The sequence below is a fragment of the Aphelocoma coerulescens genome, unplaced genomic scaffold (genome assembly GCF_041296385.1).
Source record: "Aphelocoma coerulescens isolate FSJ_1873_10779 unplaced genomic scaffold, UR_Acoe_1.0 HiC_scaffold_75, whole genome shotgun sequence".
NCBI classification, from domain to species: Eukaryota; Metazoa; Chordata; class Aves; order Passeriformes; family Corvidae; genus Aphelocoma; species Aphelocoma coerulescens.
In genome coordinates, this window is record NW_027184061.1 from 463,148 (window position 1) to 482,507 (window position 19,360).

Below are 19,360 nucleotides of genomic sequence, written 5' to 3' on the forward strand. Positions count from 1 at the left end.
ATGGAGCTGGAGCAGCGCACGAAGCTCTTCCTGCACTCGGGGCACTCGCAGGGCTTCCCTTAGCGGTGCCTCCGTTGGTGTTGGGTCAAGTTTGAGCTGCTGGAGAAGCTCTTCCCACACTGGGGACACTCGTAGGGCCTCTCCCTGGTGTGGATGCACCGGTGGAGGGTGAGGGTGTAGTTGCGTTTGAAGCCCTTCCCGCAGTCGGGGCAGCGGAAGGGCCTCTCATCCGTGTGAATGTGCTGATGTTCGAGAAGACTGGAGCTGGTCTGAAACCTCTTTCCACACTCGGAACACTCATACGGCCTCTCCCCGGTGTGGGTGCGCTGGTGGATGATGAGGTGGGAGTTTTGATTGAAGCCCTTCCTGCAGTCGGGGCAGCGGAAGGGCCTCTCATGCATGTGAATGGGCTCATGTCTGAGGAGATCGGAGCTCCTCCGAAACCTCTTCCCACACTCAGAACACTCGTAGGGCCTCTCCCCGGTGTGGATGCGCTGGTGTGCCCTCAGGGTGGAGCTCCACCCGAAGCTCTCCCCACACTGGGGACACTCGTAGGGCCTCTCCCCAGTGTGGATGTGCTGGTGCCTGATGAGGGTGAAGTTGTGTTTGAAGCCCTTCCCGCAGTCAGGGCACCGGAAGGGCCTCTCATCTGTGTGAACGCCCTGATGTTTGAGGAGATCGGAGCTGGTCTGAAACCTCTTCCCACACTCAGAACACTCGTAGGGCCTCTCCCCGGTGTGGATGCGCCGGTGGGTGACGAGGGCGGAGTTTTGCTTGAAGCCCTTCCCGCAGTCGGGGCAGCGGAAGGGCCTCTCATCCGTGTGAATGCGCTGATGTCTGAGGAGATCGGAGCTGGTCTGAAACCTCTTCCCACACTCCCCACACTCATAGGGCCGTTCCCCAGAGTGGATCATCTGGTGTACCCTCAGATGGGAGTTGTAGCTGAAGCCCTTCCCACATTCCAAGCAGTTCTGGGGCTTCTCCCCGCCCTGAGGCTTCTCCCCCACCTCCAAGCTACCCCGCGATCTCAGGCTACCTTCCCGGCACAGGGGGGCTCTTTCCGCCTTGGATCTCTCTGGGCTGCGTTTGCAGCCCCTCCTCGTGCGGCATCTCCGGGGCTTTTCGTCCTCCTCCATCCGGCCACACCTTGGGAATGACAAATCCTGGTTTGGGGGGAAAAAACAAGGGGGGAGCGCCATGGGCTGGGGGCTCCTCCTGCCCTGGTCCATCGCCGGGCATCTTGTGTCTGTAAAAACCGCCAAAACACCAAGATTCAGACCAAAAGTCCCACAAACATCAAGACATAGACACAAAACACCCAAAACATCAAGATTCAGACAAAACCTCCTCAAAAATATAAACACATTCAGCCCCCACAAAAAAACCAAAGCACCAACATGGAAACCAAGAAACCTCAGAAACACCAAGATTCACCCCCCGGAACATCGTGGATCCCCCTCCCTGCTCACCTGCTGGATGGGGGGGGACAACGCTCCTGGGGCTGGGGGGAGGCTGCAGATACAGCGAGTGCTGGAACCTTGGGGTGCCTCCTCGTCCTGATCCTCCTCCTCCTCCTCCTGAATCCCTACTCTTCCTCACGGTCCTCTTCCTCACACTACTCCTTCTTCTGCAGAATCCCACCTGCTGCTCCCACGGGCATCGTTTCACCATTCTGGTCTCCAGCCCTGCTCCTCCAGCCTTTCTCCTGCTCCCCCCAGGCCCAGCACCCAGCCCTGGCTCGCTCTGCCCCCCAGAGCTCTCGGATCGCACAGCACGAGCAGCGATGCAGCTGCGGCAGCTCGGGCTGGGGCAGCGCTGGGCTCTCGGCCGCTCCTGCCCGCACTCGGCCCCCGCCGCAGCCACTTCTGCCAGCACAGCACGGCCCGGCCCGGCCTTGGCGCTCCCCCCCTCCCACCTCCCCAAATTCCCCTGGCGGGGGGCGCCAAGGCCGGGCCACACGTGGGCTCCAGCTGGGGAGCGCCGGGCGCTGCGGCTCTGCCTGGCAACTGCTGAGTCACCAGCGCCGCGCCTTCTGATTGGCTGAGCGCTGCCTGAGGGCCGCGCCTGCACCAAGGGGGGACACCCTGCTCCAGGGGGGATGTCCCGAAAACCGGGCACCCCCAGCGAACCAACAACACCAACGCCTCCTTACAAACACATGCTCTGAATCTGCTCGGACACAGCCACACGCACTTGCACACAAGCAAGTGACAGCACAAACCAGCAGCTCCCCAAAATGGCACTGACTGACACACACTGCTGCTCAGCCAAGCTCCTGCTCAATTCCTCAACTTCCAGAACAACAACAAAGCCTGAACAGAACCATGGACATCGTTTCCTAATCAAAAGGGGACAATGCTGAGGTAGTTTGCACATTCTCCCAGAGCTAATTAAGGACATGGACACCCAGCAGGGGGAAAAAGGGAAGTCGAGAAGGGGTCTCAGCAACAGGGGACGGATGGTGTTGGTGTGCTGGGAAGGGATTGGTTGAAGGGAGTGTGCAGGAATATGGTTAAGGCAAACAGCAGCAGAGGAATCTATGTGATAAGAAAGGAAAAGGAAGATGAAAAAGAGGAAGAGAAAAAAGTGAGGACTGGGATGCTCTTCAGCACCATCTTATCCTCAACATTTGCCAGCTGATCCAGATCTTCCGTATCCCTGGTTTCCAGAACTGGGAAACAAAGAAGCTCAGGATAAGGGTGTTTCTCTGTGGTGGGGAGCAGCAGGACAGGGCTGGCCCGGGGCTGTGGGGCAGCCGGGGCTCAGCGTCGGGCACTGCCCGACCCCAACACCCCCCGGGCAGGGCCGGCAGTGGCCCCCGGCCCCCAGGAGGCTGCGGGATGTGGAAGGATCAGGATTTTCTTTTATCGATCTTGTTTGGGTCACTGGAGAAACGAATGATTTTGCAGAAAGCTCAGCAGCTGTCAGAGGATGAGCACCCACAGGCACTGAGGGGGCTGCAGGAGAGGCACAAGAAGCCCCTGCAGCACTTGGCCAGAAAGGCTCAGCAGGGCAATGCAAGAAGGGATGAGCAAAAGGCCAAGGTGAAGGCAAAGGCCATGGCAGAGTTTCTACAGCCCCCCAGGGATGAACCGCAGGGCCCAAGGGGGCCCCAGCACCCAGGGGACGGCGGCGGCCACAAGCACCTGGCACAGGCATTGCCCTCCTCGGCACGGCAGAGCCCACCCAAACAGCCCCTGGCAAGGAATCAGGGGTCCATCTGCAGGCCAGAAGGACACTGCAAGCACAGACAGCAGCACCCTCAGCACCAGCAAGTCCACCCCACATGGACATGGATTGTCAGGGCTGGCAGAGCTCCCAGCAAACCAGGGACCCACCGCACCAGAGCCCTTGAGAACATTCAGGGCGCGTCTGGATCGAGACGAGGCCGCTCCTGATGGACACAGGGGCCTCTCGATCCACTCCGAATCTGACACCTAAGGGGGGAAATTGTCAAGAAGTTCCTTGATTATTCAGGGAATAAGTGGGAAAGATTGGCAGGTGTGTTTTATTCAACAACTATCAGTAGATGTGGGGGATGGGTTTGAAACGCATCAATTTCTGTTTGTTCCTAATTGTGATTATAATTTACTGGGAAGGCATTTGGTGGCTGAAGTGGGAATGCAAATTCATATTGTAAAAGGAGATACAGAGGCTAATGCTGCTGGACCTTTGTGTCAGATGTCTGCGAAGGCCTCTGCTGAAGGGAACCCAGAAGTGTGGGCAGCCCCAGGGAAATAGGGAAAATCAGATATGGAGCCTCTCCAAGTTCCTCTGAAGCATCCAGGACAAGTGGTATCTAAAACCAATACCCTCTTCCAAGGGAGGCAAGGAAGGGGTTACAGCCTCTTACTGAGTCCCTGCTGCTAAAGGCAGCGCTTCTGGAGCCAGGCATCTCTGCCTACAACTCTCCTCTCCTGCCAGGCAAGAAACCCCATCATGGACACCAGAAGGAAAGCACAATTTTCAAGGCTTCAAAAGCAGATTAACTGAGCCTCCTGCCCTGGCCCTCCCACACAGGGAAAAACCATTTGAATTGCATGTGGACGTTAATCAGGGCCATGCCAAAGGAACTCCTGGGCTCAAATGTTTCACCCAGTGGCCAGAGAGTGGCCTCATTGTCTGCAGAATTGTGCAGCCCCGGCTTTAATGGGAACTGAGGCCTGAAAACTGACAGCAGCAGAATCTCTCATTGTTCCAGCCTGGCATCAAGGTAAAGCTTTGTTAACCAAAGGAGCCTCTAAATGGATGAGCAGCGCTGGGTTCTTACAGAATGAAACTTGTTGGATGGAACAGGAGGATTCAGAGTTGAGGACAGGGCAAGGGTTGAACCCAGCCTCCTGTTTGAACGGCCCTGGACACGGGGCTGGCAAGAAACCCATGGCTGCAGTCAAGTGACAGAGCTCCAGAGCCGGCCTAGCAGAGATTGACCAGACATTCCCTGGCCTGAGGGAGAAAAGGTGTTTAGGGATGGGGCTTCAAGGGCAGCAGAAGGGAAAAGAGTGACAAGACACGCTGCTCTTAAGGAAAGGGAAGGAGACAAAGCGCAGCTCAGCGCCCGCATGCTCAGCTCAAAGGGCCGAGCTGGGGGTGCCTGGAAGAGCCTGGCACTGAAATGCCCTGAGCAGGAAGGCTTCAATATCTTCTGCTAACAGCATGGCAGCTCACAGCGGGGCAGAAGCATTTCCGACTGCTTCAGCAATCCCTGCATCAGTTCTTAAGGCATGTTTGGAACAAACAATTCCAAGATACGGGATTGTGGAAGCAATAGACTCAGACAGGGGAACTCATTTTACAGGAAAGATCCTTCAGGCCGTTCTGGCTGCTTTAGGAACACAGTGGGACCTCCAAACGCCCTGGCACCCCCAGAGTTCGGGTCGGGTGGAAAGAATGAATGGGGAAATAAAGAAACACCTTCTGAAGCTGCTGAGAGAAACCAAGATGCCACGGGTACGGCTGCTGCCATTGGCTTTGGCAAGAAGAAGAGCCAGACCCAGGCCAGATATTCAATTATCTCCCCTGGAACTGATGTTTCAATTCCTCACCCTGGGGATTCTCGACTTAGTGGGGGTGGAGATAAGGGATGTCTGTTTCAAGCAGTCTGTGGCCAGAATCCTGTCTCTTCTGAAAGCTCTTCCACAGGAAGCTCGGCTGGCACAGACCCTGCCTTGGGACTTTGCTGCCCACAGCATCCAACCAGGACATCGGGTCTTGCCTGAGGAGTGCAAAGAAGCACCACTGGTGGCCAAGGGCGTGGCCCATTCCAAGTGTCCCCGAGCACAGAAACAGCCGCCAGCACAGCTGAACACGGGGGGACCCCTCAGCCTCGCCTCAAGCTCTCGGAAGCCCCGCGGATTTGCACTCCCCGGCTGCAGGAGGAGCAGGCCAGGCCGCCACTGCCCCTGCACAGAAGGGGCCGCAGCAGCAGCCAGGGCTCCACAGCGGGGCAAGCCCCGGGGGCTGCCCACAGATCCTCTGCTGAAATTGTCTGGCTGGGCACCTCCTCTGGCATCTCCAGGCACTGGGGGCCAATCCTCGCTGGCACCGGGCGAGCTCCAGAGCTTTCTGTGCCTGCACTCGCCACAGCTGCTGCGGGAGACAGCGGGAGAATTCCACTCTGGCTCTCAGTTACACTCACACTCTGGGCTGGGCGGGATTCGATTGCTGGAAAATAGACCAAGTTCAGAAGTGTTTTAAAAGTTTATTTCTCTACTCAGGCTTGGTTTGCCTCTGTCTTGGCGAAAGGAATTTTAAAGTGTTTCTTAAGGGATGTTACACCACTCAACAGAGATGAGCTTAACATCTCAACAGACTGGGAATAGCCCAAAAGATACCCAAAAGATAACGCCCATCAACAGAACATCAACGCCCATCAGAAAACATCAAGGAACAGCTACCCCAGACACTGCCCCCGGCACAGCTGGAGACCCCTGCTCTGGAAAAGGCTGAGAAGGAAATCAAGGAGTGTGGACCTAATGAACATCAGAGGCCAAGCAATCCGGGGCCAACAGGAAACCAAATACTAAGAACTACCCAACTTGGAACCAATGAACATTAAACCTACGGATTTCGATGGCTTTAGACTGCATCAAGTTGAGGAAAAATTGAGTAAAACTCGTGTGCCATGGGATGATTTTCTCTGCATACCCGGGCTATGTGGGCATGAAATGATTTCTGTTGCACATCCTGGCCAGAATAAAGTAATGCCTTGATCCTCTAACACTAAAAAGGTAGTTGGAGAGTTTTTGGTCATCCTGCAGTTTCTGTGACAAGATTACACCATTAGAATGTTTTTTCTTAATAGTCCTACTTTGATATTGTCAGTTGGGTTTGGGCTAAAGGTGTGAGAGTCAATTTTTAGTCCGAGGAGAAGTAGCAAAAATCTTTATTGCTTTGAGGCATTTTTGTGTATGTGTGTGCATGGCTGTTAGTGATGGCAGAATTTTGGAATGGGTTTTTCGATGTTCACCTGTAGGCTGCATTTTGCAAAACTGGAAGAGCATTAAAACTGACCCTTTTCCTCATAAACAGTTAAAAAACATGAAAAAAAAAAAAAGGGAAAAAAAAGCCGCTTTTGGGGGCCACTTGTGAGTCACCTGATGGCTGCCCTGGAAGAGAAGCTTCCTTCCAGGCAGCCAGCAGAGGAGCTTTAGAAATGCAAATTATCTCTGCTGGGGGAAGTGTGCACAATGTCCCAGCTCTCCTTGCCTGCCAGAGGAATTGGGCTGATTCCCTCTGCCCCTCACCCCAAGCTCTGCCTCCCTGCACAGACGGAATTTGCATCGCTAAAGGCAGAGCCCACACTGAGCATCTCGGACTCTGCAACAGAAATCCCTGAAGCTGCAAAGGAAAACAGCAAACGGAGAATGTTGGGAGAACTTCACTCAAAAAAGCGGGGGGGAATCATCCCTCTCCCCACTCCAACATCTGCTGGCACTGTCTGTGTTATACAGGGTGGGTTTGACCACTGCGCTGCTTTTGCTGCCAGAAGTTCAGCGAAATCACTTGGGAATCCAAGGATGTGATGATTTAATCCGAGAAAAGCGGTCAATGGATGCATCCCTGGCATTTTTGGGAGCACCCAAAAATGGGGACAAGATGAACGGCCACCAGAACAAATCCTACCACACCATGGAGCAGCCCCTGGGAACCCAAACAAATTCATACCAGGTGCCAGAGAACCCACAGATCATTTCCATGCATCATTAGATTACAAGCTGTCCTCCAAATCATAACCAAGCCCACAGCTCCAGCTCCTGACCTTCTCACCCACCAATCCACTCCCATGAGCAACGCCACATTTCACCCTGGGATGGCATCAGATCCTCTTTCAGCGGGAGGACCAGGAGGTATTGGAAAATTAAAGGACTCAAAGTGCTCTTGACAAAGTGATGGCCAAGGAAAAGTGGTGAAACAGAGAACAAAGGAAACAAAGACTTAACAGAGCCATGAATATCGGATGTTATACAAAGTGGGGGTGCACATTAAGGGGCACATGCAGCAGGCGCATCGGGAAGTCTGTACCTTCCAAGGACCTCAGCCAGGGGGAAAAGGGACACGGAGATGCGGCCGGGGAAATCGGCATAAAAAGGAGGCTGCGTCCTCCAACACTTGGACAGAGCCCACGGGAAATGCCCCGTGGCCTCTCCCTTGCTCCAGGAATAAAGTTCCTTTTACAGGACTCCTCCGGCTCCTCTGGGGACACAAACCTCTGGCCACGGGAACTTTCCCGCACACTCCCGCCGACGGGGCAGCCACCTCTGTCCTACCCACAGCAGCCGGGACGAGCCAGCGCTGCTCCGGCACCGGCTCCTGCCGAGGCAGCAGCGGCAAGGAGAGCGCGGGCAGCCGCTCCCGCAGCGCCCTCACGCCAGGGCGAACACGGCGCCCACACGGCACAACGAACCCGCCCCAGCCCCCTGCCGCCCCCTCCGCCCGCAGCCAGCGCCGAGCCCCGCCAGAACCGAGCGCGGCTCCCACCTGCGCTGGGGCCGCCTCCGAGCTCCGCCGCCGCCTCACCGGGCTCCGGCCGCCGCCGCCGCTCCCGGGCCCGCACAGACGCTCCGCCAATGGCGCCTCTGCTGCGCCACGGCCGCCCTGCCGGCGGCTCCGGGCCCGGGCTGCTCCCCGCTCCGACCAATCAGCGCGCCAGAACCACGACTGACGGCAGCACCGCCCAATCGCAGCGAGGGGCGGGCTCTGCACACGGCCCAGCCTCGCCCCGCGCTCCCAGCGCCCCCCGGGCTGCGTGAGGGGAAAGCCGCAGCTGAGGAACAGCCCTGGAACGGGCCCGGCCCGAGCCGCCATTCAGCTGGGAAGGGAAACAAAGCTCTCCGCTGCTCCCGGCCCGACTTGCCCAGCCCTGCGTGTTGGCTGCCTCCGGCTCCTTGGCAAGCCCTGCAGCCTCGCTACTCCCGCCCCTAATTCGGAGCATCAGTGCATGGCTTTGATTTCGTTGTTCAGGCTTGGCTATGGGCTGTCCTGGTCTGCTGCATTTTCTGGGTTCCTCTTGGATGCTTTGAGCAACAGGCTGTGCCCCGGGAGGATCCTTTGTGCTCCTTTGTGACAGAGGAGAACCTTCCAGGCGGTTCTTGCGGGAGCTGCTGCTGTGATGTCACGGGAACGCTGCCGCGTCCTCGCCGTGTTCCCGTTGCTGTGGGCACGGAGCCCTCAGTGTCCAGAGCGGCTCTGGGCGCCCGCTGGTTGCCGGAGGATCCTCCTGCCCGAGGCATTCTCAGCAGCCAGCCCAGCCCCTGCCGGGTGTCCTTCTGTGCTTGCAGGGGTACAGTCTGCCACGTGTGCAGCACGGCCAAAATGATCCAGCAAGCGGTTGCTGCAGTTTGCACTCTGTACTCTGTGGCTTATTCGGGGTATTTTTTAGCCCACTTGGCACGTAAGTCGAGGTTTTCCCTGGCTGCAGCGTCGGTGCCTTCGGGCTTGCTGTGTGCTTTCTGTTCTCCCACTGGCACTGAGCTGCCTTTGTAACCAAATTGCCATTAAGACACCGCTGGTTTGGGAGAGCTCCTGCCAGCAGCTGCAGCTGAAAAAGGGGGTGTCTGCAGCCAGCGGGGCGTGCACAGCATTTGCAATGGAGCCGGGGGGGTTCTGTTCCCTCAAGCGCAGAGTCTGTGCCAGCGGAGCCTGGAACTCCCTGCGTTGGCTGCTGCAGCCAAGGGCTGACACAGCCCAGGATTCTGTGCTGTTCTCTTGCTTGCTGTGTGAAGGGACTGTGGCTCCTGGAGGGATGTTGTGGAAGCAAAATGCTCTCTCGGAGTGTCCTTGCTCCGTGGGAGTTCCCACCACGGGCAGGTTTTTCCTAATAGCATCTGGTTCGTGTTCCCTGTCCCATTGCAGGGCACCTCACGCGTGGATCCCGAGCAGCTCCTCCTTCGGTGAGTGGGAAAGGAACCTTTGATGGTCGGAATTGTGCAGAGAGTTGTGAGCTTGGCGTGTGGCAGTCGAGCGCCAGCCTGGGAGGCTGAAGGAAAGTTCCTTCCAGTGTCTTTGCAGCAGCAGCAGCAGCAGCAAAGGGATCCCTGGCACTTTTCTCCTTCTCTGCTGAAGAGCTTTTGAAGAGCTGCAGGTCTGGTTTTGCAGGCAGAAGATTGCTTGCTGGCTTTAGCCACGGTGGAATATGGAATGCCCAGCAATAAGTGGCAATGTCGACTTTAGCCCCTTCCTAGTTTGAACAGCTCCGAATCCCATTTCTGCTTAGTGCAGCTGGATGTGTAGCTGAGGATAAATAAGGCGATAACTGAGAGAGAACTTCCTGTCCCTCACGCTACCATCTGTCCACAGGGCACAAAAGCAGCATCAGCTCCTCCTCTGGCTCCCTCTGCTTCCAAAGAGGAGGCCAAAGAGGAGGAAGACAGCAGTGAACTTCCCGCTGTTCTGGGGGATGATGGTGAACTTCCCTCTGTCCCGGGAGATGAGGGCAAACATCCCACGGTTTGGGAATACAACAGTGAAGCTCCTGTGGTGTGGGACGAGGATGGTGGACATCACCCGGTGTGGGACGAGGACAGCGAGGCTCCAGTGCCATGGGACAAGGACGACGGAAATCTCCCAGCGTGGGATGAGAACAGAGGACATCGTGGGACTTGGGAAGAGGATGGTGCAATTCTCCCGGCATGGGAAGAGGACGGCAAACGTGCCGTGGCTTGGAAAGAAGACCTGGAACCTGCTGAATTTTGGGAAGAGGACGGGGATCCTCCCTCTGCTTGGGAAGAGGACACTGAACCTCCCTCTGCTGCGGGATCCTGGGCTGAACGTTCTGACAGCAGCACAGCCCTGCAGCCAGAGGGCAGAGAGGAGTGGTGCCTGATGCAGCTGAGTACGTCTGCTGTGCTGCTGTGTGCCAGAGCAGGGTGCTGCGTGTGTGTCTCAGCATCAGCTGCACCCAGGCTTGCTGTGCAGCTGAATGTCACAGAGTCATTTATTGTCCTTGCCCAGCTGAGACCAAGGGGCTCCCGGCCCCAGGGAGTGGGGCTGCATTTTGGCCCTGCTGCAAGGCGGGGTCTCCATCTGGGAGGGAGCGTCTTCCATGTGGTTTCTTTCAGGGAGCACCGTGAGCGTGGGGGAGCCTGCCGAGAAATACCTGGAACTGGAGCAGGTTGGCCAAGGGTAAGTGCATGGCAGTTACTTCTGCACAAGCAGGGGCCAGGTATTTGCTGGTGCAGGATCAAGTGAGAAGCCAGGCAAGCTGCAAACAGCTTCAGACACTGGGGCACGATCCTGCTGTCTCTCAGTCCTGATCAGAATTGGTAACTGTGGTCAGAAGGCACCGTCAGAGGCCCCTGAGGCCGGCAGTGTCCTGCTGCAGCAAGGAGCAGGACCTGGAAGAGCTTCTGTCCCTGGAATTTGATTGCCTGAAAGAGCAGCTCACCATCTGGTGCCTGTCAGAAAACAGTTCTCAAGAAGATTCCTTTCAAATAGTTTGCTTCCAAAAATATCCACCGGTCAGGATTATCAACATAACAGTTTAGAAACAGAAACCAGAGATGAACTAATAAGTGCCCTTTTCAGCACAGGTAGCCCCGTACATTCAGTAACAGACACAGAGCTGCTGCACTGGGGGGGAAAATGCATCAGCTGCCTGATGGCAGGGCCCTTGTGGATCCTGCAGCTCATAGGCAGGAAATGGAAAAGGATGAAATACATTCTTTTCCAGTTCTTTAGACACCTACTCCCACCCTAGGTTTTGGACTAAAGTAATTCAGTGTGGACATTTGGGATTTGCTCCAGCCCTTTTCCTTCATGTTGGGCCTCAGTTTTCTCTCGCACACCTTGCGTGGCACAGGGCTGGTGGCTGCTGCGCTGCTGTTTGAAGGGTCGATGCACCCAGGTGTTTTGTAAATGCTGCAGGCAGCAGAGATCTCCTGTCTGGGCTGGCTTTCACTCCCAGGGCCTAAAGCGCTGCTTCTTTCTTCTCTGCTGTTCTGTCTCCAGGGCTTTCGGAACCGTTTATAAAGGACTCGACAGGGCCACTGGAGGAGAGGTCAGTGTCACCACGCCCAGTGTGTCGGGCAGCTCTCGAGGGCTTTCCCCTCTGCTGGGAGCTGTGGCTGCAGCTTTGGGGGGCCAGCAGAGCTTTCCTGCACAGGCTGTTCCTCTGAAGGCACAGCAGTGTCAGCCTGCAGAGCACGGCTGGGACAGACTTGAGCCTTCTGAAGTGCCCAAAGGAATGCAAGGAGGGCAGCGGTGTCTGTCAGAGCAGGACACGCTGGCTTGGTCTTCATATCTGAAAACATCAGTGCATCAGCTGGTGGAGGCTGAGGCCTAATTTATCTTCATCCCAGCCTCGGACAGGAACACTGTTTAGCAGTTTTTCCATCCTGTATTTCATCTTCAAAGGATACCTCAAGACCTAATTAAGGAGCGATCCTTCTTGGGATCAGTTTGGGGTTTTAGTCCTACTGCAGCTGTTCTCAGAGAGAGGGAGAGGAATGAGAAGATGGATGTGCAGAGCAAAGCTCTCTCCTAAACCCTGCAGCTGTGTTTGTGTCTGGTGTCAGTGACAGCCCGTGACAGGGATCATCTGAGCAATGTTTGTGCGTGTTTGCTCTGTTGTGCAATCCCAAACAGAGCAGTTGCGTTTGAAATCATGACCAAATCCCCCAGGATTGCTAAAGGGTTCCCGGCTGTTTTGCTCTGTTTTTACAGAAGCGAATTACTTCCTGCTTGCAAAATGTGTTTGAATGATAATGAGCGTGGTGGTAAACTAAGGCGGTTTGAGAAGACTGCAGGTGCAGAGAATGCTGTGAGAGCTTTGAGGCTGAGAGCTGAGGGCCCATTTCTGCAGAGCTTCCAAGGCCAAATGTCTCTGGCCCTGTGTCCTGTAAGTGGCCCCGCAGCGAGCAGAGAAATGGGCTGTGGGAATGTCACTTGCTGAGCCCGGGTGTCCCATCCCAAGGCAGTTTGGCACAGCCCGGCTCCGTCACTTCACAAAGACTCGCTCCGTGTTTGCTGCGGCCTCCTGCCCCAGACTCCTGCAGTTCAAGGGCTGCAATGTCCTTTCAGGTGGCCATAAAGAAAATGAGTCTCAGAGGGCAGAACGGGGAACGAGCTGTGAATGAGATCCTGGTCCTGAAGGACAAGAAGAACCTCAACATTGTCAGCTCTTTGGACAGGTGAGTGCTTCAGCTCTTATCCCGTGCACGGGCCCTGCGTTAATCTCTCCTGGCATCCGTAGTCTGTAGCCTGTTTTGAAAAAGCCTCACCCGGCCGTAGCTTCCCAAAACAACAGCCTGTCAGCTCACTCCCTCCGTGTGCTTTTGTTGCTTTGGTTTGGTTTTTCCTTCAAGCTGACCCAATTTTCTGGGTCTTACAACAAGTGCTGATAGACCCTGTCAGAAATTATTTCCCTTGGCTTCTCCTTCCCAACTCTTTTCCATTGCTGCAGATGCCAGGAAGACCAGGTTCTTGTTTCCAGAAACGCCTCATGTGCCCATTTTGCAATGGCCTTGCCTGTTTCTGAAGGGACTTTCTGCAAGGTTTTCCAAACACTTGACCACTTTTGTCCTAAGTGCTGCACGGCCTCCTGCCCTGGATAACTCTGGAAGTTGTGTTGCCTTGTTCTGGAGGGAACGGTGGAACTGCTGAGTTCAGATGCTGAACCAGCTGGGGGCAAGTGTTGTGGTTCCACATTGATCTGGGCTGTTGCTAAACTGCATTTTTCACTTGCTTGCCATCTAAGGCCTCTCCTTTCCCACAGGCATCTCCTTCTCCTTTAGACTGTGCAGATCCCAAGGACTGTGCAGCCTGGCAGGAATGTCTCTGCATCGGATTCTGTCCTCATTTACAAGTGACCTGGAAACAAAACTCCACTCGAGGCTTTTCCATCAGGGAATTGAGCAGTGCATGTTCATCTCCACGCCATTGTTTGCCTCTTCCAGCTTCCTTGTTGATGAAGATCTCTGGCTGGTGATGGAATACATGGATGGAGGAACTTTGCAGGACGTTGTCAGACAGACACGCATGGCTGAAGGAGAGATGGCAGCTGTCAGTCAGGAGGTGAGGGATCCTGCTCGTGCTTCCCATGGCTTGGACACAATGCTCCTTCCAAGCAGGGCCTGAGAAGAGGAGTGGCTCCATGCTCAGAGCTTTGTTTCTGTGTTGTTTTTATGAGCTGGAGAAGAAAGAGCCTCTGAAGTGAACGGCCTGCCAGTGTCACTGCACTTCCACTCTGTTCTTATCCTCTTTCCTGCTGTTGTGGGACTCTCTGTCTTTTTTGATTTGATTTGCTGTTCTCAGCTTTGCCTTGAACCATTTGCCTGGAGCTTGTCTGCACTGCACTCCTGGTCTGTCACAGCAAAGCTGCTGCTGGCAGAATTCTAAACTGTCCTTTCTTGTGTGATTGTGTATTCCGGCCATGGATTTCCACCCTCATGTTTCTTGCTCTCTCTCAGTGTCTGCAGGGCCTGGATTTCCTCCACTCAAACCGGGTGATCCACAGAGATCTGAAGAGCTCCAACATCCTTCTGGCAACGGACGGCTCTGTCAAGCTGGGTGGGTGTTCCTGGTCAGGCACGGCGCTCCCGGGCTGCGGCTGTGGGGCTGCTTCCCAGTGACGGCCAGAGCCCCACAAGTGCTGCTGGTGGCGGTGCCCGGCCCCTGCTGCCAGCTGAGAGCGGCTGCCCCATGCAGAGAGCTCAGGAGAGGAGCAGGGTGTCAGCAGTGGCTTTGCTCTGGGTATGGCCCTTCCAGAGGGGTGGGAGTTGGAATCTGAAGCTTCAAGGGAATCACTAAAAGCCACTGCATGAAAGCTGAGGGTTCCTTTAAGGGTCCACTTCCATCTTGCCTTGGCTACAGCCCTGCGGACTTTTCCAGCTGGATTCAGCCCTGCATTCTCAGACTGAGAGTGGGCAATCTTTGTGCTTGGTTTCCTCATTCCAGCTGCCTTAGACAGTGTTTGTTTCTGTCCTCAGCTGATTTTGGCCTCTGCGCTCAGCTCAGCCCTGAGCAGGAGCAGTGCAGCTCCATGGTGGGCACTGCTCACTGGATGGCCCCAGAGGTTGTGACCAGTTCTCCTTATGGCCCCAAGGTGGACATCTGGTCCTTGGGCATTGTGACCATCGAGATGGTGGAAGGAGAACCTCCTTACTTCGAGCACACGGCGGCCATGGTAAGAGGCAAATTTCCCAGAGTTTGCAGAGGCCTGTGAGCACAGTGGGACCCCGCCCTGGGAGGTGGAACCGGAGGGCTCTGCCCATCGGGAAGGGAATTCCCAGAGGATTGGAGCCTGAGCACAGATGAATATTCTGCAGTCTCCAGAATTTGCTTTGAGTTTTAAGTTGTTGCAGCTCTTCTGTCTGTGAGGATGACCTGAAAACATGAAGCCAGAGCATCAGCTCTAATCTTGCAGAAAACCCCAGACCAACCCCAAAACCCACACCTAAACTCAACAAGTTTTCTGAAGGAGTTTCTGAAAGAGGTTCTGCGAGATGAACTCCCCCTGACTCTTCTCACTGGGAAATTTGTCTAAAACATGAAGATGATTGTTTCACATCCCCATAGTCTAACATATTTCTTTCCTAGCCCAAGCTACTTTCTCCATGTCACCAAGGCTGAGCTTTCAGCAACCTATACCTCGGGTTCCTTGCCTGGCAGTTTCTGGGATGGAACATCTTGAATGCATTTACTTGAGTGTCAGTGGCACTGCAGGGATGCATTTGATGTAAGAATCCTTGGAAATACCACAGGCAGACCACAGTGACTCTTGCAAATGGCCTGTAAAGCTGGTGTCCGTATTTGGAGAAGCAAAATGGGCTATTTCTGATGGAGGTTCCAACTAACAAAGTCAGCCAATGACATTGGCTCTCAAGGCAAGATCATGTGGATGTTGGAATGGCTGTGGCTGCAGCAGCGTTTGGCTTTTTTGGTTGGCATTGAAGAATGAGCTCTGAGCAGCATCTCTGCCAGGGAGGAAAGTGTCCCTGGAGACTGGGGCTGAGAAACCGGGGTCGCTGTGAGCACTCGTGGGTGTGAAGGAAGCTGGCAGAGCTTTTCAGAAGTGTTTGCTTTTTGCGCAGGCTCGCTGTCTGATCCGGCAGAACGGGACCCCGCAGCTGCAGGAGCCCAGGCGCCTGTCGGCTCTGCTGCGGGACTTCCTGGAGTGCAGCCTGGAGCCGGACGAGGAGCGGCGCTGGTCTGCCCAGGAGCTGCTGCAGGTGGATGCGAAGCGGCTGCAGGGGAAAGAGCAGCGCGAGGGAGGGGTTTTCTCGTGGGGCCCCGTCCAATAATGTCCAGTGTCGCTGCTTTTCACATGCAAAGCCAGAAGAATCCTTGCCTGGTTTGGCTTGGCAGGGTCCTTTCCTGGTCGTCTGGACCAGGTGCCCCGCAAGGAGCAGGAACATCTTCAAGCAGATCAGGTGGCCCCAAGCCCTGCCTGACCTGAGCCTGGATGTTTCCAGGGAGGAGGCACCTCCCACATCTCTGGGCACCCTCTGCCAGTGTTTCCCCACTCTTCTGATAAAAAACTTCTGCCTCAGATCTAATCTGAGCCTGCTTCCCTCTCCTGAGTTTCAAACCATTCCCCTTTGTCTTGGTGCAACAGAGCCTGTGAGGAACTTGACTTGGGAAAGTAACAGTTGATTTCTTTCTTTTTCATCCTTTGGGCAGCACCCATTTTTATCATCAGCCAAGCCTCTCTCCAGCCTGAGCCCTCTGATCGCTGCAGCAAAGCAATTGAAGGAGCAGCGGAGGATGTGAAGCACCTGAGGACAGCTTTTCGTTATAGTAGTTAGGACAAGTGGTTAGTTACGGTAGTTAGCACTGCTAGTTAGTTATGGTGGTTAGGACAGCCTGGTAGTTATGGCAGTTTTTTGAATAAAAGCTCTGTTAAACCTCAAGTCCCTTGATGTGTCCCTTCCTTGTCCTCCCGTGGCTCAGCTGCCCGGAGCAATGCGAGGGGAGAGCGGGCCCAGCCTTGCCCAGAGCTGAGCCCCAGCAGAGCCCCGGCAGAGCCCAGAGCAGCCTCAGCATCGGCAGAGTCAGCCTGGAAGGAGGCGCCTGGAGCCTTCTCGACTGCAGCCGACTCTTGTTTACAAACTTCGTGGGGTGGGAAATGCCACTGGTTCTGCAAGAGGGCAGAGGGGGCCCGGGGAAGGCCCAAAGGCAAGGGACAAAACCTGCCCAGTACTGGAGAAAAACCACGCCTTTTTCCCCTCCCACGTCAGCCAAAATATTGAATCCTAACCCAAGTCAAACAGGGCAGGGGAGGAGCCCAGGCCCTTCCACCCTTGCAAACCAAAGCGTCCCTTGCACGGCTCTGAGCCCCGGTGGCCCCGCGGGCGTTGGTTTCTGTCGGGCTCGCTGCCGCCAGCCCAGGGCCAGCCCGGGACAGGGCGGGCGCTGGAGGCTGCGGGCGGGGAGATGCGATCCCGGGACACGCATTCGGTGGCACCTGCGAGCGCAAGCAGGGGAGGGGCTCCAGCAGTTACATGGGGGAAGGAATAAGGTGAATGTGACTTAAATAAACAAAGCCCGTGAATCTGCTTTAGATAGGGCCAGGGAGCTGTAGGTAGGAAGGAGTGAAAGAAACTATCACTTCCAGAAAATGTTACTGATTGCCATGAACTGCTGCTCAGCCAAGGCCATGTGAAATTCCTGAACTTAGAGAAGAAGAACAAAGTCTCAATGGAGTTATTAATATTGCTTTGTTCTACTAAAACAAACAGAACGGGTGTGTGCATATTGGAGGGCACATCGGGAAGTCTGAACCTTCCAAGAAACAGTCCCAGGGACAGAGCAGCCACCTCTGTCCTACCCACAGCAGCCGGGACGAGCCAGCGCTGCTCCGGCACCGGCTCCTGCCGAGGCAGCAGCGGCAAGGAGAGCGCGGGCAGCCGCTCCCACAGCGCCCTCACGCCAGGGCGAACACGGCGCCCACACGGCACAACGAACCCGCCCCAGCCCCCTGCCGCCCCCTCCGCCCGCAGCCAGCGCCGAGCCCCGCCAGAACCGAGCGCGGCTCCCACCTGCGCTGGGGCCACCTCCGAGCTTCGCCGCCGCCTCAGCCGGTGTTCCCAGTCACCCCCAGTATGATCCCAGTCACTCCCAGCATCATCCCGGTCGCTTACAGTCACTCCCACTGTGTTTTCAGTCTGGTCCCAGTCACTCCCAATAAGATCCCAGTTGCCCGCAGCATGGTCCCAGTGGCTCCCAGTCACACCCAGGATGGTTGCTTTCACTCTCAGTAAAAGTCCAGTGTGGCTCCAGTCACTTCCAGTATGAACCCAGTCACTTCCTGTATGATTGTATTTGCCCCCACTGTGGTCCCAGTTGCTCCCAGTGTCTTGGTTTGAAAGACAGGTGTCTGCCAAGGAAGGCAGGAGTCTCTCCTGAAATGGAAGAAAAAAAAATTGCAATCCCCTTCCCTCTGAATTATTATAATTTTGAAATTAAGGAGCTTTATAGGTAAACGTATGAGGAACAGGAATAACAGTTCTTTACTATTATGTATCTTTATGTGTATAACCAGTCAAACAAACAGCAATAACTATGGCAGTAACAGCAAACAATCACAAACCCAGTCCCAGCCTTCTCGGCTGTCAGGCCCTTTCCCCTCGGGTGCAGTTCCGCTCACAGCCGGCAGGGGCGCTGGCAGCTCCCGGTGAGCAGGGCAGGTGCGATGGTTCCCCCGCGGCTGCAGGGGGCGCTCCGGAGCGAGCTCAGGGAGCACGCGGCACTGTTGCCTGGGATCCCGGGAAGGGATGGAACAAAGATTTCAAAAACCCCCTGGGCAGCCAATCCCGGTGTCCAGCTGGACCCTCAGGAACAGCAGGCTGGAACAGCAGGGATTAGCACAAATCCCAGGTGTCAGATGAGATGTATTGAATTCCGGAGCTTTGGTGGGAGCCCCTGGGGTCTGGGCCGGCAGGGCGAGCGGGGCTACAGAGTAGCAAAGGCTCGAAGCAACGGCGGGGGCGGGCAGCCACAGCCTGGCTCCCAGCAGGGCAGGGAAGGTGGGCTTGGGATCCCAGGGTCTCTCCGGTAGAAGGAAAGCAGCTGAAGAAGCAGCCTCTTTCTCTCTACGTCCAAACGCCGGGAACTGACTGCCCACAAACTTAGGTGGAAGAGATGCACACCCCCTCCTATGGCCAGGTCCTTTGTTTTCCTTAAGTCCCCAGTAATTTGTCCCCCTGGCAACATCTATGGGGAAAATTCCTTTAAGCGAAAAAGAAAATAGGAGGAGAACTCCTAAAACCCCAACATTATCCACCCCAAATTTTTCCATACTAACATATTACATGAAACTGAACCCTTTTAACCATACACATACATGCATCACCCGAATTATATACGTATATACATGCTGACACTGATTCAAGTACAGAGCCATGGGTAGTTCACCCTAAACCAAGGTCCCCTTGAGGTATGCATCGGGTCTCTCCATCCTTTTGCATCACCCACCAGGTGCAACCTGGTTCCTGAGCGAAGACAACCCTGCAGATGGGTTTCTCTTTGCTCGAGGCAGAACTAACCCGAACAGGTTTTCCAAGCATACCTCTCATGTGCACCACTGGAACCTTATCCCCGTCTGTTGTTTGTAGGCGTTTGGATTGGGCAGGGCCAGTTAACTAACCAACTGGCTCTTGCTAAATGCACCTCCCAGTTTTTGAAAGTCCCCCCACCCAGTGCCTTCAAGGTGGTTTTCAACAATCCATTACATTGCTCAACCTTCCCAGCTGCTCGTGCCTGGTAAGGGATGTGGTACACCCACTCAATGCCATGTTCTCTAGCCCAGGTGTTTATAAGGCTGTTCTTGAAATGAGTTCCATTATCAGACTCGATTCTCTCAGGGGTACCATGCCTCCAAAGGACTTGATTTTCAAGGCCCAGGATGGTGTTCCGGGCAGTA

At 55.3% G+C, this 19,360-nt stretch overlaps 2 protein-coding genes across 2 annotated transcripts in view; one reads left to right on the forward strand and one right to left on the reverse strand.

The window, feature by feature from the left end:
- Positions 1-1,073, reverse strand: part of LOC138102423 (zinc finger protein 420-like) — a gene marked incomplete at its 5' end in the record, with an annotated part of 136,050 nt that extends 134,977 nt beyond the window's left edge. Inside the window, 2 exons of the mRNA XM_069000134.1 lie at positions 66-276; positions 445-1,073. Of these exons, the coding sequence (XP_068856235.1) occupies positions 66-276; positions 445-1,073 (840 nt within the window). The remainder of the gene's footprint in view (positions 1-65; positions 277-444) is intronic.
- Positions 1,074-1,077: 4 nt separating this feature from the next.
- LOC138102424 (uncharacterized) overlaps positions 1,078-19,360 on the forward strand; it is a gene marked incomplete at both ends in the record, with an annotated part of 102,109 nt that continues 83,826 nt past the window's right edge. The window contains 9 exons of the mRNA XM_069000135.1: positions 1,078-1,177; positions 9,794-10,367; positions 10,564-10,623; positions 11,449-11,497; positions 12,520-12,629; positions 13,395-13,512; positions 13,908-14,007; positions 14,427-14,623; positions 15,531-15,668. Of these exons, the coding sequence (XP_068856236.1) occupies positions 1,078-1,177; positions 9,794-10,367; positions 10,564-10,623; positions 11,449-11,497; positions 12,520-12,629; positions 13,395-13,512; positions 13,908-14,007; positions 14,427-14,623; positions 15,531-15,668 (1,446 nt within the window). The remainder of the gene's footprint in view (positions 1,178-9,793; positions 10,368-10,563; positions 10,624-11,448; positions 11,498-12,519; positions 12,630-13,394; positions 13,513-13,907; positions 14,008-14,426; positions 14,624-15,530; positions 15,669-19,360) is intronic.